We start from the raw sequence: 26478 nt of genomic DNA, 5'->3' as shown, positions 1-26478 counted from the left end.
AAATCATTTTATGCAATAGCTCATAATATGAGGAAAAAAAGGTTGCCAATGAAAAATTCTCTTCAAATCAAATTTAAATTAAATGTAATTTAATAAAGGTATGTGATTAACAAATTAAAGAATTATTAGCTATAGTTAATTATATCTAATAAAACAAGACACTTTAGACCATATCAAATATTAAAAATAATGATTGATTGCAACATCAATCATAATGCAAATGTGATGGGAAACATACAAATATAAGTGACCTTCAAATTAAACGGTCAAAGCTTAGATTAATTATTATTTATTGTAATTAATTATTTATGTGTTAAGCGAATTTGAACTCAAGACCTCCCACATGAGAAGCTCACAAATTACTGTTGTGTTGTAAGCTCTTGCCTTTTTTTTATCATCATTCTAAGTACTTAGTACTTGAAATAAATTATCCTTCTAATATATCTATTTTACTTTAAAATAAATCAAATGAAAACATAAATTAGCATTAGTAAAATTTAATTGAAATAAATTATCCTTCTAATATATCTATTTTACTTTAGAATAAATCAAATAAAAACTTAAATTAGCCTTAGTAAAATTTAATTGGAAGCCTAAATTAATAGTTATATACTTGCTTTAGAACCAAATGACATGGAAAAAGACATTGAATAATGCACATTTCAACTATTTCCTAATCTAGATTATATAATTCTAAAATAAAAAAATCAATTTACAGTTTAAATGTTTTATCATAAATATTTTAATTATCTTTATTTTGCATCTATATTACTTTATTGTTATATTGGTATCAAGATTCAAGTGTGATTTTTGAATCAAACTCATTGACCCATGTTTTATGAGTAGTGGTTCACATGAACCCAATGCTTATGAGAATGACTGACATACTTATCACTCATTGAATCTAGGTGATGCTTGCAGAGGTGAAGCACCAAGAGTTCCTTTGAGAAAAGAATGCATGTGAACTGCTACTTATGAAACATAGGTCAATAAGTTTGACTCAAAAAATGTAGAGTTCAATCCTCATAGCAATATCACAATTTGACTTGATGTGGAAAATATCTCCTACTTATATTAAGTCATCTAAAACAAATAAATTTAGAATATTTATAAAATAAAATTGCAATTCTAATATAAAAGCGAAAAAATTTATATTACAGAAAAGATATTAATATAGAATTGAAGAACCATAATAAGCACAAATCTCCCATAGGAAATCAATTCAAGAGACTAGGAAAGGTAGCAAGTAATTCTCAAACTGTGCACACTTCAAAATCCCAGAAATAATTCAGTTAAGGGCCCGTTTGGCTGCGGGAATAGGAACAGGGGAATAGGAATAGATATTCTGCAATACTTATTCTGGAATAGAAAATGGGGGTACATATTCCTATTCTCTGTTTGGTTCAGCCAGAATTTGATAGGGAATTCACGGACCCAAATATTTATGTTTCCAAAAATAAATAAAACTGGAATAGGAATATGCATTCCAATTCCACCTATTTGGGTAGACTTGCAAAATCTCATTTTTGGGTCAAAATTGGAATATGTATTCCTATTTTATTTCGTATTCCATATCCGATTTTGGTGCATCCAAATGAAAAATTCAAAATTTTAAGAATTTACATATGCCTATTCTACTTGTATTCTCGTTGCCAAACAGACCCTTAAGTAAGGCCCCTGAGCACTGTCGATCACCCCTGAGCACTGTCGATCGCCACATTATGCCCTTTGAGCATAGTTGACTTTGATTGGATGCCCATTTCAGTATCATATGACCTTCAAAATTTTAGAATTTGCTCACAATGATCTTCTAATATTCCTACTTCCTATAGATTCCTTTTGTTATACTACCAAGTGTAAGATATATCGAACAGTTGGGAACACGAGGAAAACGATGGAAAAGGTATATAGCTTAATGGACGCATTTCTCTACAACTAACTCAGTGACGTGAATAAACATCAAAGAGCCCCAACAATAGGAAGCAAAGGGAATCAAAGAATTGTGACTTGAATATCTACAACAAAATGCTTTTCTACAGAGAAAAATGTGAGTGACCTCATGATAGGAAGAATGCAAGCTGACTTACAATTGAGCACTTCAAATAAATAACTAGTTCTATGGGCAAGAAGATAAGAATCCTCACGCTAGGAAATATACAAAAATGATCTTGATGTACAGAAGGTGAGAAATTTCCAAAAGAATCATTTTATAGAAGGGATGATTTTTGAAAGAAGGCAATACAAAAAGCTGATCAATTTGGTAAAAAAAGAGGTCTCGATGGTTCATTACGCTTGGTACACCAACGACACGTTAGATCTTCCATTCAGATTTAATATTGTTCCCAAGTTATGGAAACATCTGGACACACAGATTTCATCGGCTTCATAATGATCATCATTACCATATATTCGCCTTATAGATCAAGCAATACATGACATTTATACATCAATAAAGGATTTTGAAAGAACCAATATCAATTTGACAAGAAGTCAAATCATTATACTATTTCCAAGTTACAAAAAAAATCTGGACAAAGATTTCTTCGAGTTCATGATCATCATCATCTGCCACCTCTTCATCTTATAAATCCGGCAATATATGAAATTTTTCAATCAATTAAGCATATATTGAAATAACAATACAAATTTGTGGACCAAAGATCAAAATAATAGGGTATAACAACATCATTATTCTTGGGAAAAGTATCTCTGACATGCTTAACTAGTTAGTTGGTGATACCTCATCTCACACTGAAATGTCATTTGTCCCTCCATGTCCTGTAGAACGCCCAGGAATGAATTTAGTATTAGAAAAATAGAACAGCAGAAAAAAAAAAGATAGAAAAAGGAAATAATATGTTATTCCATTCTTGAATAATAGATGCATATTTATGCAATAGATTAACTTACCAATATTCCTAAATTACTGCTAAATAGATTGACAACAAACTACTTCATGATTGACAAAACACACATGAACTTGACACCTAACTGGATATGAGAGACACATCTACCACATCTACAACTAGCCATTGTTTACAACTCAAACTCTTTGCCACATATGCAGCACACATAATCAGATATGATTTATTCACTACAGTTGGAACATTAATTCCAACATATAGCATTTCTTAAATTTCATCCTATATTTGCAACTTGGCATAATTGTAGTGACCAGAGGGCTACAATTTTTCATCACATTGTTTTTAAAAGATAAATATAAACAGATCAATTTGTCTCAACTCTTATAGAATTTTATTTCGAGAAATTTCAAATTTTTATTACATGCATACAACTTCACAATTTTTGACATAGGTTTTCGTTTACAAAACTTTTGACCAAGTTATACAATTGAATGTTATATCTCAACTGTTCCCTGAAGATTTCTACACTGCAAATATACAACAATTCATTCTCACTCAATAGCATTCCAACGAGGGATCATCAAAAACCCTACAAGTTTCTGCATAGCCTAGCAGACCACCAATTTACCTAGCAGGTGTCTAAAACATGTGCAGATGTTTTTTGACAATCCAATTAATTATGACTGAATTTTGATTTGTCATATAACCTACCCTCCCACAGATTGTTTAAATTTGTTGGCATGTGAAAGAGATCACTCAAAATTCCCTTGGTGGTACAGATTAAAGGACTTCTGTTTGGCAGATTTAATAGTTCAATTCACACCTTTGTTAAGGTAGGATGAGGGTATAATAGGAGAAAGTTGTGAAGAGAAACCAGCTAAGAAGTAAGCAACATTGTCAGTGATGACCAAGAAATCAAACCGAACTCCCAAAGGAAAAATCAGCTGAATAGCATAATTTAGATTGAATAAAGAACCAACTAGTATCAGTGTTTGTGGACGAAAATCAAACAATCAATGAAATAATTGGAAATACAGTATATATCACAAGGCAGCATTCGTGAGGTGCCAAAATACAGTCATCCTTGACATTTATTAAGTTGAAAGTGCCTGTGAATATCATCCTTTGTAAACCCCCATAGAGTCTTACATAACTCATTTAACAATGACATCTCTGGAAGAGACTCCTGCAATACACCCCGTGTGGATTCCAGAGCATTCTAATACAGTGCAAGGCACATCTGATCAAGGATGTTCAAGAAATTCACAGTTGCAGCATCTGGTTATGTAGACCAAGACACTGTGTTTTACAAATATGGCAAGTTTAATCATAATAGCTCCTCCCCTAGCCCTCATGCATAGCTTGCACAAAATGACAAGATTAGAATGTATAGCACTGCAGGGAGAAGCTTATAGCTTGGAAGGCACAGCCACCTTCATGTCTTAAATATAATGACATTAGCCAAATGGATATAGCGTCTCTTAGTAGCTTCAAAAAAAATCATTTTCATTGACGATATCACTAGAAACAGTTGGATTTACTTCCTAAGTCTATAGATCAAGTTCATGAGATGCTTCAAGATTTTGTTAAAGCTCACTGCACTGATGACAGAAACGAATATAAAAACAATGTACCTAAGAAATTGAACTGCTGACAAATGCGGGCAATATGTTTTCCATATAGTACAAGAAAAGTGGGTGGATGGCGAGAAGAATTGAGCTGCAGCTGAGTTAGCTTGCATGATCCAATCCCAAATTTTGGGCTTTGGAGAGGTTCAGTTGTGCATAGTATTTTGTATGTTGATTACCACTGGCGACCCAACTAGTTATATCCATCCTATTAGAGCCTGTAGAAAATAATTCCGGTATTTTGAATCACTCTTGATATGCAAGATTTCCAATTAGAGAACATAATTTTTCTCTCCAAATCCAAGTATACTATGCATCTAGATAGAGTTTCACAATGGATGACAGTGAAATCCATAACTACCCTTTCAGACAGGATCGTGTTGGCTCCCTGCTCATAGCAATATTTAATTGGCAGTCTTCTATACCCCGTACATAGTTAACCCACATTTCCTATAGTTGTGGCTTACTCTCTAGATCCATACACAATCCCCAAAAAACTAATTGAAATGCTGCAAAGTTCCTTAGCATAAAGTACAGTGCACAGCACAGTGCTCCTTTGCTTAGGTGCACTAAGACAAACTGGAAAGTGCTATTAACAATAGGAACTCCATTTTCCGATTTGTCTACTATCTTGGTAGTAGAGTGATGGCTTAGTAGGACAAGAAACTGTAATGTTCCCTTATGCAATTTCTTAAGGCTTTGCCTGAACTCTTGAATTGCAAAAACCTTCTATCCATTACTTGATTTGTCACTAGCTTATGTATTACTATGACATGCAAATAAGTATGCTAACAGTATCCTAAGGGAGTACAAAATTTCTTTCAAGTATCAATTTACTTATTCCTATGAACTAGACCATAGAAAGATCAATCAATGCAAATATCTGTTATATCTGCTATCTCAATGTTAATGAAGAATAATCTACAATTACATTGCCATTCATCAACATGTGGAGAAGGAAAAAGTACACCAACCTAGAGACTGGTTAAAGCCTCAAGCGATGGACCTTCCCTTGCACCACCTCACTTTAACTAGCACACAAAGCTAGGGGGATCAAATGTGATGGTTTTTTTTTAGAGTTCTAGCTAATCTTAAGCATCTAATGTGAAAGAATTAAAAAAGCGAAATGTAATGTCCCCATTTTCGCGAGCATTAAAGTTTGTTTGGATTAGCCTATTATTGGCCCTTGTAGGCTAAGTCAGATGGTTAGAAGGTTCCCCATTGGCAGAACAGAGGAGGCTCTTTCCCTTCTATAGTACAAAAGCATTCTGGATTTGCTCTTCATTGGGATCCGTTTGGTATACTTTGGTAAATCATTTATCCAACATTTCTATATTTGGCAGGGCACCTGGACTGGCCTCAATTGTAGTGATGACCTTTGGCACCTATGCTGATCAGGTATTTAGGGATATGCCAATTTTAGTAAATCAAGGTTTGATAGAGATAGACCCATACTATTTTTATGAAGGTTTGAATGTAGTGGGTTACCTCCTGGTTTTAACAAACTTGAAAAATAATGAGTATCTTTTGAGTAATGACATTTAAATTATTAATAAACTAAAACTTTATTATAATTAATTAAAGGTGCACATCATTAAATATTATTTGAATTTATTATTAAAATGGGTTATTTAATGGTCACAAAGTTAAATTATAAAGTTCATATGGCAAATAATGTAAAGTACAATTTAAAGGGGAGTAAGAAATTAATAAAATATACTTTATGTTATTTTGTTGTGCACCAAACGATGGGAAATATAATTAAATATTATATTTCAAATACATCAAAAGCAAGTACAACAAAAGCTAAATATTTTATAAGTCATGAGAAGTGTATTGAAGAAGCCGCAATCGATTTCTTCTTGTGAATTATAAAAATCCAAAAGAGAGAAATGGCATTCACTCGTGACTCGTGCTTTTGCTTTGGTTTTGCGAAGAAGAAATTGAAAGTTTCAAAGTATCAGCTTGAAGAATTGTAAATTCTTCAGAGCCTTATGCACTTTGAACTGGTGAAACTATCCAGTGAAATTGTGCCTGGAGATGGCAACATTCAGAGCCATCCATTTCTACAAAATGAGGTCGGTTGGTAGGAGAACTTCAGCACCTGATTCCAGACATTAATTGGCAAGATTGGAGGCAATTATAATTACAGATTGGTCGGTATATGAGGGCCAGTAATTTTTGTTTGGGTCAGCATTTTGGGTTGGAATTGAGGGTGTAATTATCGTAAAAATTCAATAATATATCTGCTTCCTTGTAAAGTCTGGCTGATGTTGTGGAGAGCAGATTGTATCAGCATTACAGACGCTGTGTTAGAATTTCTGGAGGCTGCCTTCGCTCATTGGGATGACATCTTTGTGGAAGCAGCAATATTAAGTAAGGGCTGCAATGGAGTGGTGGAAAGACACATTCTGGGGTTAGAGAGCCATCTTCAATCAATCTCAAGCATCAGCATTAATCCCAGTCAGCTCTCAGAGGCAGCGTTACTAGTAGTTTGATGTCCATTTGTGCACACTTGCACCTCCAGGTTCCATAGTTCTATGATTGAATAAATGTAGCTGGCTGCATATCAACTGTCATTATAATTTTTTTCATAGAAATAACTGAAATAAGATTGGTAAGGGAATTGTTGCATTGTAATTTGTTATTGTAATTTGAATTTCATGCATTGGTACATGTATACAAACAAAGAGACACATATACTCTTCCGGAAATCATAATTTAAGGATTGCATGCCAACCATTTGACGAAATCTCAAAAGGCCAAAAATAGCCAAAAATAAGTTTTCAAGGGTAGAACTAGGGTGTTCTAACTTCTAACACTAAAATAACCAAGATGCTAAAATATTAAAAAATATGAATAATTCAGATAAAACTATTTAGACTACTGAAATTGAAAGAGCAAGAAGCACCGAGACTTGTGAGCTCACTGCCCTAGATGCCAGTGCGGGTCGCAAGGACAACATGGTGTGCTCACATCCCCTACAAAGTATAGAGATGATGGCTGAAAGTTGAAAGCTAAACTAAAATAAACAGAATATAACTATGCCTCGAGTAGAAAATTAAACATGACAATAAAGTACGATCTTTGCTATGAAAATCACAAAGGAAGAAAGAGGTGATCTCAAAAGGTTAACCGTGAGATGATAAAGTTGATGAAGCTGATGTTTTGAAGTTGTACCTCTATGAGACCTGCACACATGAAAATGAGAGAAATGTTGGCGCTATTTGGAGACCTGCCTCAGTCAAGTCCTTTCGTTGGTGTTTCCACCTCCACAATAGTAGAATATGCTGAATCATGTAGTAGCAAGACAGATCTTTTACCTGAGATGATTAACGAGAATTACTTGAGATTCTTCTATTCGTTCGATGCTTCAATTCTACTTCTTCATACTTCCACTTCGTATTCCTATTTTGGTCATGCCTCTTTATGTTTATAGTCTTCGATGTATTTTTGGTGGTGTTATTGTTCATTCTAAGTTAATCCTATGGTGCTTGAACTTAGGGTCATCCATTTATTTTATTCATGAAGTTTTCTCTGGTTGTGTGTCTTCTTTCCAGCGTGATAGAAATTATGACTCGGCACCGTTGTTATTCATGGCATCGTGTGGGTACCCGTCTTGTTGTTAGTAATTACCATTGAGTAATGACTATGAAGGGTTAGCAGTTTAATTTGTGGAGTCAACATTTTTAGTCGTCGGTTCTCATGCTCTCTTTAACAATCCTCCTTTTGTTAGTGTTGATTCATATTCTTGTTGTTGTGTGTCTATAATGGCTGTTGTTTGGACTTCCTCGAAACTCTTCCTATTACCCAAGAGTTATATTTTTTTTTAGGTTGAACAGGATTTTTGCAGCTGTGTCTTTAAAGATTTATAATTCATATAGATATGCAAAGACCTTTTTTGATAATATTTTGATCTGAGTATGATCATTGAACTGTTTCGTAAATCTTGTCAAGAGCTCTAATAAAATAAGGAAAGTCTTCTTGATTACAAGTGTTGTAGACTTCAATCATAAGCAAGACCTGTTGCATTAGTTTTGATATCTAGGAATCAACATTTTTGTGGCTTGGGCTGTTTCCCTCAAGAGGAGGACTTTTCCTAGGATAATATCTATTGTGCTATTTGTTATTCTAAATCTTGCATTTCATTTGTTATAAATTTTATTTTGGTTCCTAAATTTAACAAAGTATTACAGTAGATTTGAAGATTCAATCTAGAACAAGAAAGTATTGTTATACTTTTTCTATTTGTTCTACTTTTAATTGATTGTTTGTAGCTATCGTCATGGTGAATGGTTTGAAGGTTGAAGACAGATTGGATGGCTCTTCTGACTTCTCTTCGTGGAAGTTTAGAATTCTGATGAAGTGTTGTCCCATTTTAAAGAATTCAAAGCACTTGTTGAAAATTTATTGAAAAAGAATAATAAGTTATTAACGTATGATAATGGAGGAGAATATGTTTCTAGTATCTTTCATAACTTTTGTGTTGAAGCTAGGATTAAGAGGGAGTTATGTGTCCCTAATAATTCTCAACAAAACGATGCAGCTAAAAGAAAGAACAGGATATTAGTATTTCAAAATCTTTAGATGCCTTGTTTATATTCATGTTCTAAAAGAAAACAGAAAAAAGTTAGAAACATCAGGAAAGAGAGGCATCTTTGTTGGTTGCAGTGAATCTTCAAAAGCATACAGAATCTACATACAATTCAAAGCAAATTGAAGTCAGTGGGGATGTTTCTTTTGATGAAGATGTAGCTTGCAAGAAATTCAAAGAGTCTAACATAGAATCTGGAAGGGAAGATTTTGAGAATCCTCAAGATATAGATATGGCCTATCTGGATCCACCTTTAGAGATCCAGAGGGAGAATCTAGAATTAGAGGAGGCTACTAATCCAGTTGACTCTATAGACACTTGAGCAGGTCCCAGTAATAGTTCAGCTAATAAGAAAAGACCTTTGTGGGCCAGGCACACTATGGAAGAGGCTGAAAAATATGCAGCCCCTTGTGGTACTTTCAGAGAGTAAAAGGCCTCATAAGTTTTCTAGTAATGTGGCTTTGATGAGCCACATTATAGCATTTGAACCTTCCAGTGTTGAAGAGGCTTCAAATCAGAAAATGTGGAAAGATGGCATGATGGAGTATCAATCCATCATAAAAAATGATGTATGGGACGTTGTTCCAAGGCCTCAAATATATCAGTTGTTTCTTTTAAGTGGTTGTTCAAAATCAAACATGTAGCTAATGGGAGTGTGGAGAAAGACAAGGCCATATTTGAAGCAAAAGGTTTTTCACAAAATGAAGGCATAGACTATGAAGAGACTTTTGCATTTGTAGCATGCTACACTTCCATTAGAACTATCATAGCTGTTGTAGCATTTAAGGTTTGGTTCATCAAATGGATGTGAAAATGACATTCTTAAATGGTATAATTGAAGAGGAAGTATACATACAGAGGGCTTTGTGATTCATGATAGAGACTCTCATGTTTGCAAACTGAAAAAGGCATTGAATGGCCTCAAACAAGCCCCTCATGCTTGGTGTGAGAGGATAGACCATTATCTTTTGAGCTTGGGCTTCCTAAAGAATGATGTCGATCCAAATTTATACTTTGAGGTATGTGATGACAAAGTGCTGATTTTAGTATTGTATGTTGATGATTTATTTCTTACTTGTAATGATGATCTCATTGCCAATTGCAAGGAGTTAGCTTATGAATTTGAAATGAAAGCTCTTGGTTTGTTGCATTATTTCCTTGGGCTTGAGATATGGCGAAGATCAAATGATGCAATTGATATTTCAAAGAGATTTGGCATGTGAGTATAAATCTATGTTGACTCCTATGGAAGCAAATCTGAAAAAGTTACATGAAGATGCAACTACTTTAGATTTAGTTGATCCTATTATGTACAAGCTGTTAATTGGTTCTTTGATGTATTTGGTTAACACGAGGCCTGACATATGCTATGCAGTTAATTCCTTGAGTCTGTTTATGTGTGAACCAAGGCAAATCCATCTTGTGGCAGCCAAACATATATTGAGATATGTCTGTGGTACAATGGGATATGGCTTGAGATATTCATGTGTAGAGTTGAACTTGCAAGGGTTCTCTGATTCGGACTAGGTAGTGTGTGTGCATAACAAGAAGAGTAATTCAAGATGTTGCTTCAGCCTAGGTTCAGCCATGATTTCCTGGTTCAACAAGAAACAAGACAAGAAATAGAGTTGGGCAACAAAACTTTGATATGAGATTTGTTGCCGCCCAACTATTGTAGGATCCACAACACATTTCACTCAAAGTTGTCTTGCTCTATGTGCAACATCACATTAGAACAAATTGATAAAATAATCTCAGGCACTTTAAAGAAGAATGAACTATACAAAGATTTTGTAATGTCCCCATTTTTAGCAGGTTCCTACAGTTGGCCAGGTCAGTTCACCATCGCGACCCTCGTGAGCTGACAGTGGGATTTGAGGGTCTAAGTTGTGTGGTTATAGGCTTTCCAACAGCCTCTGGTGTGTTTTGGCTTTGTTTAAGGGACTTACTATTTATAGTAAGTCAATCTATTGGTTCCAACCAGCTCAGTTGAGTTAGAGTAGTTGGAGGATGCTCTCAATTTTTATTTCGAGCTTCCAATTTGAGCTCCAAGAATCTTGGAGGGAGCGTCTATATATAGTAAGTCACCCCATCAGGTTCATTCATCATCTTTCATCATCGGGATCCCCTTGGTGTTGTCAGATTTTGATTCTAATGCCTCTTCAGTGGTTTTTGCAAGATGTCTGAATTATTATTATTATTCATATAAGTACGCTAAGGTTGCTATTTTTGATAGTGTTGTTGGTTGGTCACCTCAATATCATAGCTCGTCGGAACCAAGACAAAAAGTTTTAAATCATGGGAACAAGAAACAGTGGCCTTACATGTCAAAATTTTAAGTTATGGTGGAAAAGGTCATTTTAGGAGCTAAAAGCAATTAATAAATCAGATTATAGTAGCACTTTATTATATTTTAATGTTGTGTGTGGGAAGCTTCTTAAGTGAAGTTCATTTGGGAAACTTTGTGTCATTTGGAGATTATAAATATGAGCCCATTTGATGAGTAAAGCATCCAATTATTTGATAATCTTATTTTGTTCTTGTTGTCTTTGTGACATTTCTAAGTCTGAAGTCTGTGCCCTTGCTGAAGTATAAGGGTTTGGGATCTACAGCTGAAGTATTGTAGGTTTAATTCTGAGAATTCATAGCTGAGGTATTGTGGACTTTTGAGTTTTATTATCGTCTCCTCTTTCTATATTGACTGTGGCTGAAGAGCATTTTTACAATTGAATATTATAATTACTCTGTTGCTAGACAAGGGTTTAATCTGCAAATTGGAGTTTGTTTTGGGCAGCATTTGTAAGGGTAGATTGTCCAAATTGAAATTGGACCAGGTGGCTTTCAGTTTGACTTTGCAAATACATTATATGGCAAAGACCAGGTTCTTAATTTGTAAAATTCAGTTAATATTACATAGTTTGAAAGTAAACAGGTTGGCTTCAAATTCTGATTTATAATCAGCCAACAATTAAATTCCCTTTTCATTATATTGCTATATGGTTTGTTGATGAATGAATTCAGAGGCTAGTGGGAATCATTTCAGAATTGTTTATTGGTGTTTGGTATTTATTTATGCAAAACTTATAAGGCCAAAATTAAATGAATTTGTGATCAGTTTCCTATACATCTTGATATTGTGTTTGAAAATTTAAGACATCATATATTCAATGGTAATTGGGTTGCTTGCCGACTGTTTGACAAAATGTCAAACCATTAAAATGTGAAAGAAATTGATGCTTGATTTAGCTATAACCAAACAGGGTTATTACAATGGTATCAGAGCAGTTTCTTGCTAGCCTACAAGAATTGGACTCAGTCTTTATTTTGTTCGGTGCTGACTTTGAAGATTTTCAGATTTGATTTCTAGAGGGACCAGCACTTTATTTTCTTGAACTATGGACAGACATAGGACTGGCAGTTCTAGAAGTCAAAGGAGTAATGAGGAAGTTAGCGTAAAAATGAATGCCTTGTAGGAGAGTTTGGAGAAAATGAAGCGTCATCAATAGAGGTTGGCCGAGAGCGTGACAGATCCCGCGACAGTTGAGAGGGCAGTGAGGTATATGGTTTCCGCCTTTAGAAGGCTAACATCGAGGTTGCAGGGAAGGAAGCTTGAGTTTTCACCGACAAGTATCCATGATGCTAATGTACCTATATTTAGTATGACACCTCCTAGCCCCATCCGCAATGTTGATGATGAACTCATTTCATAGAGATCAGTAGATGTGTCAGTACCCTTGGTGGATAGCGGCATTAAGCTTCAACGGGTTGAGGCTCCCAGAGTTGTTGTAGCTAGTGTAGAGATAGTTGAGGCAGTTGTTACTACTGACACTTCTGGCTCTCTCGAGGAGGGGATTATTATTGGAGATTTGTATGTGAGTTATCATAGTGTTGCTCCAGTACAGGAGGCAGTTGCTCCCTCAGGTGGGACCAATGCATGTATGGAGTCACCCAGCTGTGATGGTGGTGATTTGTATGTTACATCGGAGCCAATAGATGTCAATGCAGATAGTATGGACACATCTGATGATACATTTGATATTGTGAGGGCTTCCATTTCTTCGGATGCGAAGTTGTGTGAGGGTGATGGCACACATATGAGTGATCTTGTGGTGGGCAGTTCTGATTCAGTTTCCTATCACAGTGCAGTTAGTGAGACAGAGATTGCATAGGAGTCAAGGGTTACAAAGACATCGTGTGACCAATCAACTGAACGTGAGTGATAGTGACATTTCTTTAGCTCTTGGGCATCATGATGTTGTCCGTCAGATGCTAGCTACATCTGGTCGGGGTGCTCTTATGTCTAATGAGTGCAATGATAGTAATCTTTCTCTAGCAGAGGCTCATGCGCTTCGAGAGGTTGTCAAGATCTTGAAGCATAATTACTCGCAGCTGGTTACTGATCGGGATTATCTTTTGAAGTGGGATAGCACCTGTCATGAGACATTGTTAGAGAAAGAGGAGGAGGTGGTGGAGCTCACCCAAGAGCTTGAGGTGACTGTGGACTCTCTTCAATGTACTTAGTGGGCTCTTCAAGAGTCACAGTCACGACTGGATGAGGTGATCATGGAGTTGGAGCATGTTTGGACCACACTAGCCCTAGATCTAGTTCAGTTGCATATTGTGGTTGGTGGTGAGTTTGCTTCTATGGTTGGGGATGATGGTTGTGATGATGTGGCCGACACATCCATCCAGGATATGGGTGCAGTAGATACGGATGAAATGAGAGTATCAGGGGAGTTGGGCTCTCATGTTGATTTGCTTCCTTCTGCTGGAAGCGAATCTATTTCTTCATCTCATACAGCTGATAGCACTGGACAGTTGGCAGTGCCACATTTTCAGAGGGATCAGTTGTGGGTTGCAAGGGAGCAAGTTGATGCTTCCACATATAATTTCTATTGCACAGAGTCCTTTATGGAGTATCTATTGGAGTGTTCAAATGTGAGGGAGGATTCATACAGAGTGTCTGAGGGTACTCTCATCCGAGGCTCTCATGCTATTCAAAGGTTGGTGGGAAAGATTGTAGAGACTCTGTCTAGTATGCTTCCCCGTAGGGATTTCGAGGTTGGGTTTGCTAAGAGGGTTTCCCAGAATCCCTCTCAACCAATAGTTCGGAGTCAGAGATTGGAGCCATCTTCTAATTTCTAGTTTGATGATGATGAGCCCTTGACAGAGATCGGGAGTTTTTATCGGCATTACATTGTGACGAGTGCTCATCACTTTTCTTTTGACCCATAGGTAGAGGACTTGGTTTCATGTCAGTGTGAGTTGGCTCCACTTTCATACCATCCATTATGGGATGGGTTAGCACCATCTTTTGCAGATGGGATTGACAGCTGCAAGTTAGACCACTTGCAGTATCTACACATCTGGGACAATTTGGCAGAGGTTGGAGTTGGTGGTAGTGTTTCAATTACTTATGGTTGTTACCATCTCCACAATGCAGTTGGGTGTGAGTATCAGTTTGATGGAGACTCGAGTGTGGACAAAGTTGGTATTTTAGTTGGATTGAGTTTCGATGGGTTGTCATCACTATCAGTGTCTACAGTTAGTTTCCAAATGATTCTATCATTCATATCAGTTACCTGGGTGTTGATGTTACATGAGTTTCTTGTACACAATAGGGATAGTACGCAGTTCTACCTTTGGGATCCAAGGGGATTGTGATGTTCATTTTGCTCTGAGATTGCTTGGGGACAAGCAATTTTAGGGAGGGAGGACTGTAATGTCCCCATGTTTAGTAGGTTCCTACAGTTGGCCAAGTCAGTTCACCAATGCGACCCTCGTGAGCTGATAGTGGGATTTGAGGGTCTTAGTTGTGTGGTTATAGGCTTTCCAGCAGCCTATAGTGTGTTTTGGCTCTGTTTGAGGGACTTACTATTTATAGTAAGTCAATCTGTTGGTTCCGATGAGCTCAGTTGGAGTCAATTTATAGTAAGAGGAGTTGGAGGATGCTCTCAGTTTTTCTTTCGAGCTTCCAGTTTGAGCTCCAAGAATCTTGGAGGGAGCGTCTATTTATAGTAAGTCACCTCGTTAGGTTCATTCATCATCTTTCATCATCAAAATCACTTTGGTGCTGTCATATTTTCATTCTGATGTCTGTTCAATTGTTTTCGCAAGACAGGTGAATTATTATTATTATTATCCATATAAATACATTGAGGTTGTTATTTTTGATAGTGTTGTTGGTTTGTCACCTCAGTATCATAGCTCGTTGGAACCAAGACGAAAAGTTTTAAATCACGAGAACAAGAAACAATGGCCTTATGTGTCAGAATTTTAAGTTATGGTGGAAAAGGGCATTTTCGGAGCCAAAAGCAATTAATAAATCAAATTATAATGGCACTTTATTATAATTTAATGTTGTGTGTGAGAAGCTTCTTAAGTGAAGTTCATTTGGAAAACTTTGTGCCATTTGGAGATTATAAATATGAGCCCATTTGATGAGTAAAGCATCCAATTATTTGATTATCTCATTTTGCTCTTGTTGTCTTTGTGACATTTCCGAGTCTAAAGTTTGTGACATTTCTGAGTCTCAAGTTTGTGCTCTTGCCGAAGTATAAAGGTTTGGGATCTATAGTTGAAGTGTTGTAGATTTAATTCTAAGAATCCACAGCTGAGGTATTGTGGACTTTTGAGTTTCATTATCGTCTCCTCTTTCTGTATTAATTGTGGTTGAGGAGCATTTATACAATTGAATATTATAATTTCTCTGTTATGAGGGTTTAGTCTGCAGATTGGAGTTTGTTTTGGACAACATTTGTAAGGGTACATTGTTTACGCTAGATTGAAATTGGACCAGGCGGCTTTCAGTTTGACTTTGCAATTACATTCTATGGCAAAGACCAAGTTCTTAATTTGTAAAATTTAGTTAATATTACATAGTTTGAAAGTAAACAAGCTAGCTTCAAATTCTAATTTATAATCAGCCAACAATTAAATTCCCTTTTCATTATATTGCTATATGGTTTGTTGATGAATGAATTCAGAGGCTGGTGTGAATCATTTCAGAATTGTTTATTGGTGTTTGATATTTATTTATGGAAAACTTATAAGGCCAAAATTAAATGAATTTGCAATCAGTTTCTTGTACATCCTGATATTGTGTTTAAAAATTTAAGACATCATATATTCAGTGGTAATTGGGTTGATTGCCAAGTGTTTGACAAAATGTCAAACCATTGAAATGTGAAAGAAATTGATGCTTGATTTAGCTATAACCAAACAGAGTTATTACAATTCCAAATGAAAAGTTGAAGCAAAGGGATATGCCTCCACAAGAAGACATAGCTGAAAGTAGTAAAATGAGAGAAGAAAGAAATCAAGATCAGGTCACAGTATAGGATGACAAAAGAATCGCAGAAGACAAATCAAATCTGCCAAAACAAGTTCAAAAGCTTGAGTTAACCAGTCCAATAGGAGAGACATATTTGGAAGCACGTAAATTGCAATTTCCTTATACAAACAATGTGGTTGAATAGGAAGCTCTAAATGTAGGCTTGTTGTGTGCTATGAACAAAGAAGCAAAGATAATCCATGTGTCAAGGGATCCACACTTGATGATACACCAAATTTGAAGCAGGTGTGCATGCCACAACAAGAGGTCACAAAGGTATCGAAGAAGAGTTGTTTTCATGCTTGTGGAATCATGTTCGCATATAGATCTTGTGACAATGTAGCAAATAGTTTGGTTGGGGAAGCAAGTTCATTGCACTGTAATGTCCCTTAGTTAGCCAGCTTAAAACATCGAAATACTCTTCTCAAAACTTCAATTGCAAAGACTAATACTTATACTCTACATCAAACTAGGGTGCAAGCAATTACTCATTGCAAATACCAACACTCTTCATAATATACCAATCTTCCTAATTCTATATTTTCATCAACAAGTATACTTGATTATAACTATACCATTGCTAATTTGAGGGTTGTATGTAATTGGGATAGTTTCATTTATATAATATCACCATGACTATTCTCCTTATCAGATATAATATATATAAGTGGACTGATATGAATATCTTGAGAATGCTAGTGTAAGCTTCCTATTTTATGATTTTTATCCTTCTCGTTCTCTGATTATTTGACGATTCTGATATAAATCTTTCTTTATATTGACCTCCCTTAGTATCTTCATGTTGTGCTTTGTCTATGCTTTGTCGCTTCCTCTACCTGTGCTTATTTCTAGGGTGTCGGTGTTATTAATTTTTAAGATTATCAAACCTTACGTCTCCATCCTCCCTGATTATTCATTCAATAAAATTGTATGTAATTTCTTTGCCACTTTGCCCTTGGTAATATGGCAGATGCTCCCACGGTTGTCTCTCTTCATTCTTTTAGTGATTTGAATACTGGGACTTTCTATTCCATGCCTTCCTTTATTTGCAACTTGATCCTGAATGTATATATTTCCTGAGACGGTTTAATGGTTTTCCTTTGAGACATTTCTAACACGATGATGTTTTGTTTTGATGATTTAAGACATTATATTTCACACACTTGGTCGAAGCTCTTATGTATTTGCTGTCTACAGTTCCCAATCTTCTGCCTTGCTTAAACTCATTTTATTTTTCCTAACCATGTTGCCAAACTATCTATCATCTTGGAATATAAATCACTTCTTCCGTTGGTAATGCTTGCTTGTGATGGACGTTCCTCTCTGATATCCCCACTGCCACAATGGAAAGTGAACTAATATAGATTCGAATCCTCGATGCCCTAGTAAATAATGAGTGCATCCTTCCAAACACAACTCATACTCATTTGATCGCACCTCTTCATGAGTTAATCATTTCATTTAAATTTCATTAAATGTTAGCTTTTTTAGTTCGGGAATAACGAATAGAACGATTACTTTGTCCATTGATTTGTTTATTAAATATAGTTCTCATATTGTATTTATGAATGAATAGTCTTGTTATGTCATGGCTGGCATGTGATGAATATCACATAAAGTGGCAAGGATGGTACTACCGTCAAGACAACGTTCCGGATCTGTAATGTATTCGCTGGCCACAGTATTAAAGTTTCGCATCTCCTTTCCTTCGTCTACCCACATAGGAGTTTCGTTGACCATTATATGTGTTCAAGTGTCTTAATACTTCATTATGATTACTTCAGTATTATTATCATTTATAAAATTCTCTTTTTATTATTTATATATTTTTATCATTTATATTTATATGTGATGTACTACTATATTATTTCTTTATTTATCACTTGATATTTTGAAAGTTCTACTTTTATCTTATTATCTATATGATTCAATATCTATTTGTTTATTGATATATAATCTTATATCAAAATCTTATTAATACTATATATATATATATATATATATATATATATATATATATATATATATATATATATATATATAAATTGCTATTGACTTATTATTATTATCATTAAATCTTACTTGAGAACGGGGACATTACACCTTTGAATACAAGAGAATGCCTTATGGCTTAATCAACAAAGGAGAAACATTTAAAAGGACGATGGACTACATTTTCAAAGACTTATGGGATAAATGTATCATTATTTATATGGATGACATCAGTGTTTTTTTCCAAGCAAAGAGAAGATCATATTGAGGATTTGAGAAAGGTATTTTCAAGATGTACAATGTTTGGAGCCTCTCTCAATTCAAAGAAGTGCATGTTTGGGGCGACAGAAGGAAAGCTACTTGGACATGTCATTTTAGAAAAGGGAGTTATGATAGATCATGAAAGAGTGGAAGCTATTTTAAAATTGAATCTACCAGCTAGCAAGAAAGAGTTGAAATCTTTCTTTGGGTAGATTAATTTTGTGACGAAATTCATTTCAAGATTTCCAGAGATACCGAAACCCATATAATGACATGCTTGAGAAGGATGCTAATATAGACTAGACTCCAATACTAGGTGAGAATTTTAAGAAATAAAGGATGCAATTGTCAATGCGCCAATTCTCACGAGTCCATATTATGAGAAGCCCTTCTACATATATTAATTTGGCTCAAATCATGCATGTGCAACAATTCTTACAGAAAAGAAAAAAGAAAGTGAGGAGCATCCAATCGCCTTCATGAGAGCACCTTTCAAGAAAGCAGAGCTAAGATACCCAACATAGAGAAGTAAGCTTAAACCTTAGTGAAAGCGATAAAGAAGTTTGAGCATTACACCTTGGGTAAAGTACATGCTATAGTGTCTAATATATGTAAAAAGAACTAGGCAAAAGAAAAGGAAAGTGGGTTACTGCTATCCAAGAATATGACATTGATAATCAACCAATGAAGTTTTTCAGGGGACAAAAGATTGCATATGATGGACCAAGTCTAATGCAATAGGTTTATGAATTATAGGATGATGCCCAAATGAGTGGTACAAGGATATCATCAGTTCCTTGCTGAACCATAAATGTCCCTCACATTTGAATCCAGTACAAAAGCAGGCATTGAGGTTGAAAAGAAAAAGATATATGCTGCAGGGGTCAATATTTATAGAAGCATAATCATGAAGGCATATACTTGAAATTCGTTGGGAAGGAAGAAGGAAGAATTTTAGAGCACTTTCATTACAAATTGGAAATAAGACATGGAGCAATCTTGGCCTAGCACATAAGATATTGAGAGCAGGTTATTATTGACCAACATTTTTCATGGACGCACATGAGCATGTGAAGAATTACCATAAGATCAAATTGATGTTATTGACCAATGTTTTTCATGGACACACTTGAGCATGTGAAGAATTGCCATAAGATCAAATTGATGTTGTTCGAGAGAAGAATCTTGCGATGCCAGTACAACTAGTTGTCAAGGTGAGGCCATTTACAATGTGGTGACTTTATTTAATTGGTATAATCAATCCACCTTCCTCTTATAATATCGCCATAGTATTTTATCTCCAAAATTTTAACAAAGAAATTCAAACAAATATTTGCTTGCAATTGATTTCAATTAATCCACCAAAAATACAAAATGCCCAATTGAAGTAGAGTTTCAAAAATGAATATTGCAATTAACTCTTCACTAAGGAGTAACAAAGATCCAATTGTTTTTACAGAACTTACAGCAAGATTGGATACTAGAAATATGAATCTGAAACTGAGATACATGCGTGATATCTCCAACTGACAATGGGTTTCCGTCCACTACCTCCAAACTTGAGAATTCTTATCCTCAAACCTGCTAAAAGCTAAAGCTTCCAAATTCTCCAAGTCATAAATCAAGCATAATCCCAAATGAGCTTCTCTTTGTTATTTTTAAGAGCATCCTTGTGACCCTTTGTTTTCCAAATCCTATATTTCAAACCTCTTTTTTATATTAAAATGACTTATCAATTTGCATTAAGCTCCAATCAAGTCATTTAAAATTTTTTGTGTAGTTGACATTTAATTTTCTGATGTCCCCAAAAAGGGGCATTGCAATCCTCCCTCGGAGATTTCTTGTCCTCAAGCAATCATGAATCTGCATACCAACACCAAGGTCCCATATAAATTTGCAAGCGTCTCTATGGCACATTGCAGAATAACTAAAATCATAACCTGTCACATTGTGAAGCAAAATGTTTGAATGCATCGTTCATCAATAAGATCCGTGAGTCCCAAAGCAATCTCAAAACCACTACTTCACCAATCTACTTCACTCTGAAAAATCAGAATTGTCTCACGCGATGAAGCAACTCATCATGATACATGATACATGATAAGAAATAAAGCCTTAATCCTATCAGCACCTACACCCCAAAAAAAATCTATCCATCTGACCATGGGAGTAGAAATAGATTGTCATTTTACCATTAGTCCTCCCTCCTTAGAGATTGCTTGTCCTCAAGCAATTATGAGTCTACTTACCAATACCAAGGTCCCATTTAAATTTGCAAGCGTCTCTATGGCACATTGTGGAAAAACTAAAATCATAACCTGTCACATTGTGAAGCAAAATGTTCCAACCTTAATCCTATAACCTGTCACATTCTGAAGAAAAATGTTCCACCCATAATCCTATCAACAAGCCTTAATCCTGTCAACACGTGCACCCCAAAACTATCTATCCATCTGACCATGGGAGAAGAAATAGATTGTCATTTTATCATTAGTCCTCCCTCAGAGAGTGCTTGTCCTCAAGCAATTATGAACCTACATACCAATACCAAGGTCCCATTTAAATTTGCAAGCATCTCTATGGCACATTGTGGAATAACTAAAATCATAACCTGCCACGTTGTGAAGCAAAATGTTCTAATGCATGTTCATCAACAAGATCCCTAGATCCCAAAGCAATCTCAAAAACGCTGCTACACCAATCTACTACATCACTCTGAAAACAGCAGCACTATGTCTTACTGTGAAGCAACTCATCATGATACATAAGAAATAAAACCTTAATCCTGTCAACACCTACATCCAAAACAATCTATCCATCTGACCATGGGAGTAGAAATAGATTGTCATTTTACCATCTTCTTGTAACAACCATCTAAATAAGTACTTCATAAAGATGCCAAAAACAACTCAAATATGCACTAAAATCAACTCATTAGGCCACCGAATGTCATTGTTATAGCCTAGGTCAGCAATAAGAATGATGCCAATGTTGTCATTGGGCCTCTGTACTAGAAATGTAATCATATCATATGGGATATCCCTCAAGTAAAAATGTTTCCACAAATCTCCATGCAACTCGATAACTATTGTAGACCATGCCAAATCTGAAAGTACAATGGAAGACCAAGCAAGATAGCTACTGAAGTATGGATGAAGATAAAATCACCAACCAATAAAAAACAGTTGCCATATCATAAGAATTCAGTAACAACTCTAAAGGTGCATTGTAGCTGCCCTCATTATTCATCAAAGTCAACTCTGAAATTTCTGATTCACTACAAGTGTTATCAATCAAACCAACATCTTCACCAATGACATGATCGTTATCAAGTGAAATTTCAGAACTAGTATCACTTAGCTTATCATCACCCTCATGTGAAAAGGTTGTTACCTCGTGATATTGTAAAAGCATATTACTGTTGTTGTAAAAATCATAATTATTGCAGTACCTTAGGGCCATATCTTCTCTCCTCACAAGCAGACTTCAAATCTTGGAAGACCCTTGATCATTTTTGTCTCGTGACTAAAACTATTCTGCATCTGCCTATGGAATCTCTTATAGAAAATATTTCATTGTTGCATAATGGAGCATCATAGATACATTGTTCATCAAAATTCTTGAGTTTGACTTCATGCCAGTCCTTTTGATATTTTTTAAACATAATATATCTCATTTGAATACAAAATAGTGGAAATACTATGCTTAATTCCATTTTCACAAAGGGTATTGATTCCTTCAACAATTTGTATGATCTCCTCCAATTTAGAATTAAGTCTATCTTCCTTGTGAGTGGCTTCCATAGAAATCTGATTTTGTATAATGAGTAATCTGCCATGCTCAGTTTAAGACAAAACTCGTCATCTCCTTCTCTTTATCATCTACAAACTTGACTATGATATCCCTATCTTGAGCAATTTTGAAAAAAAATGATTTCATCTTTTCCAATGCCTTTCTAATTGTGTGAAGGTGTGTACTATTAATTCCACTTGCTATTCCCATTTCCCTCTCCTCAATTTGAACTTCCCAAATAGTTTCTTCATTGTATTTATGCGTATCATCAAAATGCACTAAGGCTGCAACAACCATATTCTCTATGACTTTAAGCTTATCTTTCAAATTACAATGCTCCAAATTCCTCATCTAGAAATAAAAGTTCTGATTAGTCCTTCAAATCGGTCATTTTTGTGTCATCATCTTGGTCTAGCTCATGCATACAAGTTTGTACAGCCCTTTGATTGGAAGAAATTTCATTATCAGCTTGCACTATTTTCATTAAATGCATTTTCCTCCATCTCTAAACGCATTGCCACATCCGGTATTAAATCATCATTTGCAAATGATTCATTTTCACAGGATGATTCATTTTCTTCCTTGAGAACATCTTGAAATAAAACATCCTCATCAAAATGTTTCATCAATAACAACTTCCACGTCACCAAATAAGAGGCTTGTATATCTTCTTCAATACTGGTCCGAACTTCTTTGGCTGACTCCCTTATTTGCCACCATAATTCTGATCAAGTGTCCAAGTTAGCTGGCACATGAAGCAAATTTTCTCTCTTCTCATTTGATTCTCGTTCAATTTTAGAGATCTTGCAACTTGTAAGCCCACTGATATTATCTCATTTTAAGTCATGTGCTCCTTGAGCCTTTCAATCTTATGCTCAATCAATCCCTTTTAGAGATCATAATACACAGGTGAGATTTTATTCTCCCCTCTCCAAATTGCCAACAAATCTGATTGCAACTGCTTAAAGATATCATCATCCTCATCTAAGATTAAGGACATAATAGTTTGGATACAAGCTCTCACATTGTCTAGATGATTATTCCTAAATTCCGTTAAGAAACATGAAAACATTTGAAGAATCAATTTATAACATCTGAGATCCAACATAATGATGAATGGCCTAGCTCTTGCCATGATTTCTAGAATCTTAGCCCTCTTACCAAAGGCGGTGATTTTGAAATCATGTAATCTATGCAGATTCTCCACAATCAGCTGTAGAACCGTCATTAGTGTGTCATCATTATAAGGTGCAATAGTTGTTATTCTTATGATTTCACTGTGACAAGAAGCAACTACTAATCTTGCATCTTCCCATGGATGTTCCAATAACCTATGCTGGACTAAAACAACCATTGAGGTCTGCGAAGCCCAATTCAGAAGCCTCCAATTTGACTTCTATACTCTAGATAAATACAAGTCTAATGCTTCTAACTTAGAAAGAAGATAGATTTCATGGATTCTAGTTGTAATCCAATTGTATAGAGCCCATTTGCTACTTTTTCTTTCTGCGAATCCCATAGCTAATTACCATTGAATATGTTAAATTCTTTTGAAAAAACATTGCTTGCTAGATTTTCCATTGTCTTGATTTTACTTATTACACCTTTCAGAAAATATTCATCTGTAAGAACACATGTTCTGATATGAACTCAATGTTTATGGTGCTCGGATTTTTAGAATTTGTTCTGATATAAACTCAATGTGTACGGTGCTTGGATTTGTAGAAATTTGTTTGCCATTTGAAACTAAAAATTCTTAACAGGAATGAATTTGCATCAATTTCTGAAAAGTTGGTGAATAACAAGGCGATTATAGAATAAGTTGCCTCTGCACAGCAAGGAGTCTCTCCCACACATAATGTCTTTAGTTCAAAACACAATCTTCTGTTCTTGCTCCCTATGAAGGGTTTCCACTTCTCAGATTTAGTTTTCAGAATGAAGCTATAGAATATGCTCCTAGATTTTGAGCTCCAATCACATGAATGAACTCCAATTACCTTCCAAGCATTATGTCAAACAGTTGGCACATAACCAATGAAAGATTTACTTGAATTTAAATTATGACTGCCTTGTAAAGTTGCACAAAGAAGGAAGAATGGTTGTATACAACTTTCAAAAACGATAGCAATTACTGATTGAATTTCAATTCTTTAGAGTTAGCCTTCTCAAGATTGTCCATGAAGCCTTTAACCAATGATCCTTTTATGCACACTGTCTTTAACCTTGCCAAACAAATCTTGGAATCCAGATTTATTTTGTAGTCACACAGAATCTTAATGTAACACCACACTGAAAATGCTTTCATGGAAATGGTAAGAATGTGATTCTTATATGCAAACAAGCTGACAGCAGTGTTTAAAAGTGTCAAATGCCAAAGGTGTTTTCCAAACTACATGAGGATTTGAACCATGCACTTAATTATTGTTTGAACCGTCCACATAATAAAATCACAAATAATATTCTTGAGTGCTTTATTCTTGCAAAGCAAGCCCAACCCTACAAGACGTAATCCACATTTAGAAAAGAAATTGAACCTTTCTTGTAGCTGTCATTTGAAATCCCCTATTTAACTCATGCAACCTCCAATGTTTTAAACAAATCTTAAACCAAGGCTCCACTGGATAACTTTGAACTATCATTTTTCTTCTTATCATTTTTCTTCTTGTCAAACTCTTGCTGTGCTAGCTAAAACTTACTACCTGAATCGAGCAAGACACCAAACTATTATAACATGGCAACTTAAGATGAGGATTTTCCTTTAGCAGTCTCCTTTTATAGTATCCTTCTACACCCTCTTAATTTCATTTGACTCCTAGTAAGTAGTCAACCAACTTCAAACACCAAACTATGTTTGTTTTCTCTGCGTTGATGCAAGAGCATCCTAGGTGTAAGGGCAATCTTGTATCTCCCAAAATTATTTATATTCTCATTTTTGTGTTTTCAATAAGGGTTATTCCTGTGCACAGTAGCTATTTGTGGAAGCTTGCTAATTTTAGTGAGTTGGTCTTATGTGCTCAGACTATTATAATCTCATAGGTGGAGGTTCATCTTAGACATATCAGCCTGTTAGATAAGTTTTATTGCCATATCATATGTATTAGTGCAGTTATGGCAAATTTTTAGTCTGCATTTTGGCTATCCAAACTTCAAGCTTAGCGATGAAGGCCTAAATGCCTTTGAAACATGGTCAAACCTTGGCTGATTGACTCTTCCTCTACAACTATTGTAGAAATTGAGCTAAGGATTCCAGGATGGGGAAGAGCCCATCAGGTCAACGGTTTGTTAGTTATGGTCTCCAGAAGTGGGCCATCTAAAAATGTAATTTGTAAATTGTCGTGAAACGATCCTATGTAATAAAATAATATAATATGAAGTTGGTCAGCCTCAAGGGTTAGGGCTTAGTGTCTAAAACCTTCCTGGGCGGTGAAAAATGCCTATATAAGGAAGGCCCGTAGGTTGTCTAGGGAAGTTTGGGGTGTTAGTCACAGATTTGTCTTGCAGACTGTTGTAAGGAAGGCACCCACATGGGTTTGCATATTGTAATTCCGAATTATGTAATTCCACACTTGTAGAGATAATAAGAAGCCCATATTTTGTTCTCTCAAATTGTTGTTGTTTCTCCATTTTTTTTTGTGTTTGTGGTATTAAGGGGAGCACCCTTCATCAACTGGTATTAAAGCAAGAGTCCCTGAGTGTGCAAACAAATCGCCAACTATGAGGCAGTTGCACTAGGGTTTAGCAGAAGCACAAAAATGCCTCCACAAGAGAGCATGGTATCATAGGTGTTACACCTTAGGGTTTTAGAGCCCTCCAAAGACAAATGCAAGCATTGCAAGAACAAATGCCTAGAGTGATGAATCTCACCATAAGAGATGAGATTGAGGATGAAAGAGGACACATCGATCAAGAAGAAGAGGAAGTTTTGAACCCAGAAAAAGAAAAGCATATTAGGGCCATTTTCAAGATTGCAAAAAGACCTAAGTTTGATGTTCCCACATTTTTGGGAAATCTTAA

At 35.5% G+C, this 26478-nt stretch overlaps 1 protein-coding gene across 5 annotated transcripts in view; it reads right to left on the bottom strand.

Annotated features, from left to right (window-relative positions):
• Positions 1-2256: 2256 nt before the first annotated feature.
• Positions 2257-26478, bottom strand: part of LOC149531220 (uncharacterized) — a 100251-nt gene continuing 76029 nt past the window's right edge. For 2 of the 5 annotated variants that reach the window (XR_016358447.1, XM_089808669.1), the window contains one exon: positions 2297-2778. Coding sequence is in view for 1 of the 5 variants with exons in the window: in XM_089808669.1 (XP_089664795.1) it covers positions 2760-2778 (19 nt within the window). In the remaining 4 variants the exon portion in view is untranslated. Of the gene's footprint in view, positions 2779-26478 lie in introns of all 5 variants that reach the window. The other 3 variants (XM_089808668.1, XM_089808666.1, XM_089808667.1) reach the window with 2 other exon arrangements.

The sequence above is a fragment of the Cupressus sempervirens genome, chromosome 11 (assembly GCF_028749045.1).
Source record: "Cupressus sempervirens isolate cs-2001-9-10 chromosome 11, ASM2874904v1, whole genome shotgun sequence".
Taxonomy (NCBI): Eukaryota; Viridiplantae; Streptophyta; class Pinopsida; order Cupressales; family Cupressaceae; genus Cupressus; species Cupressus sempervirens.
Note: the sequence above shows the minus strand (reverse complement) of the source record. Positions and strands in the feature narration are given on the sequence as shown.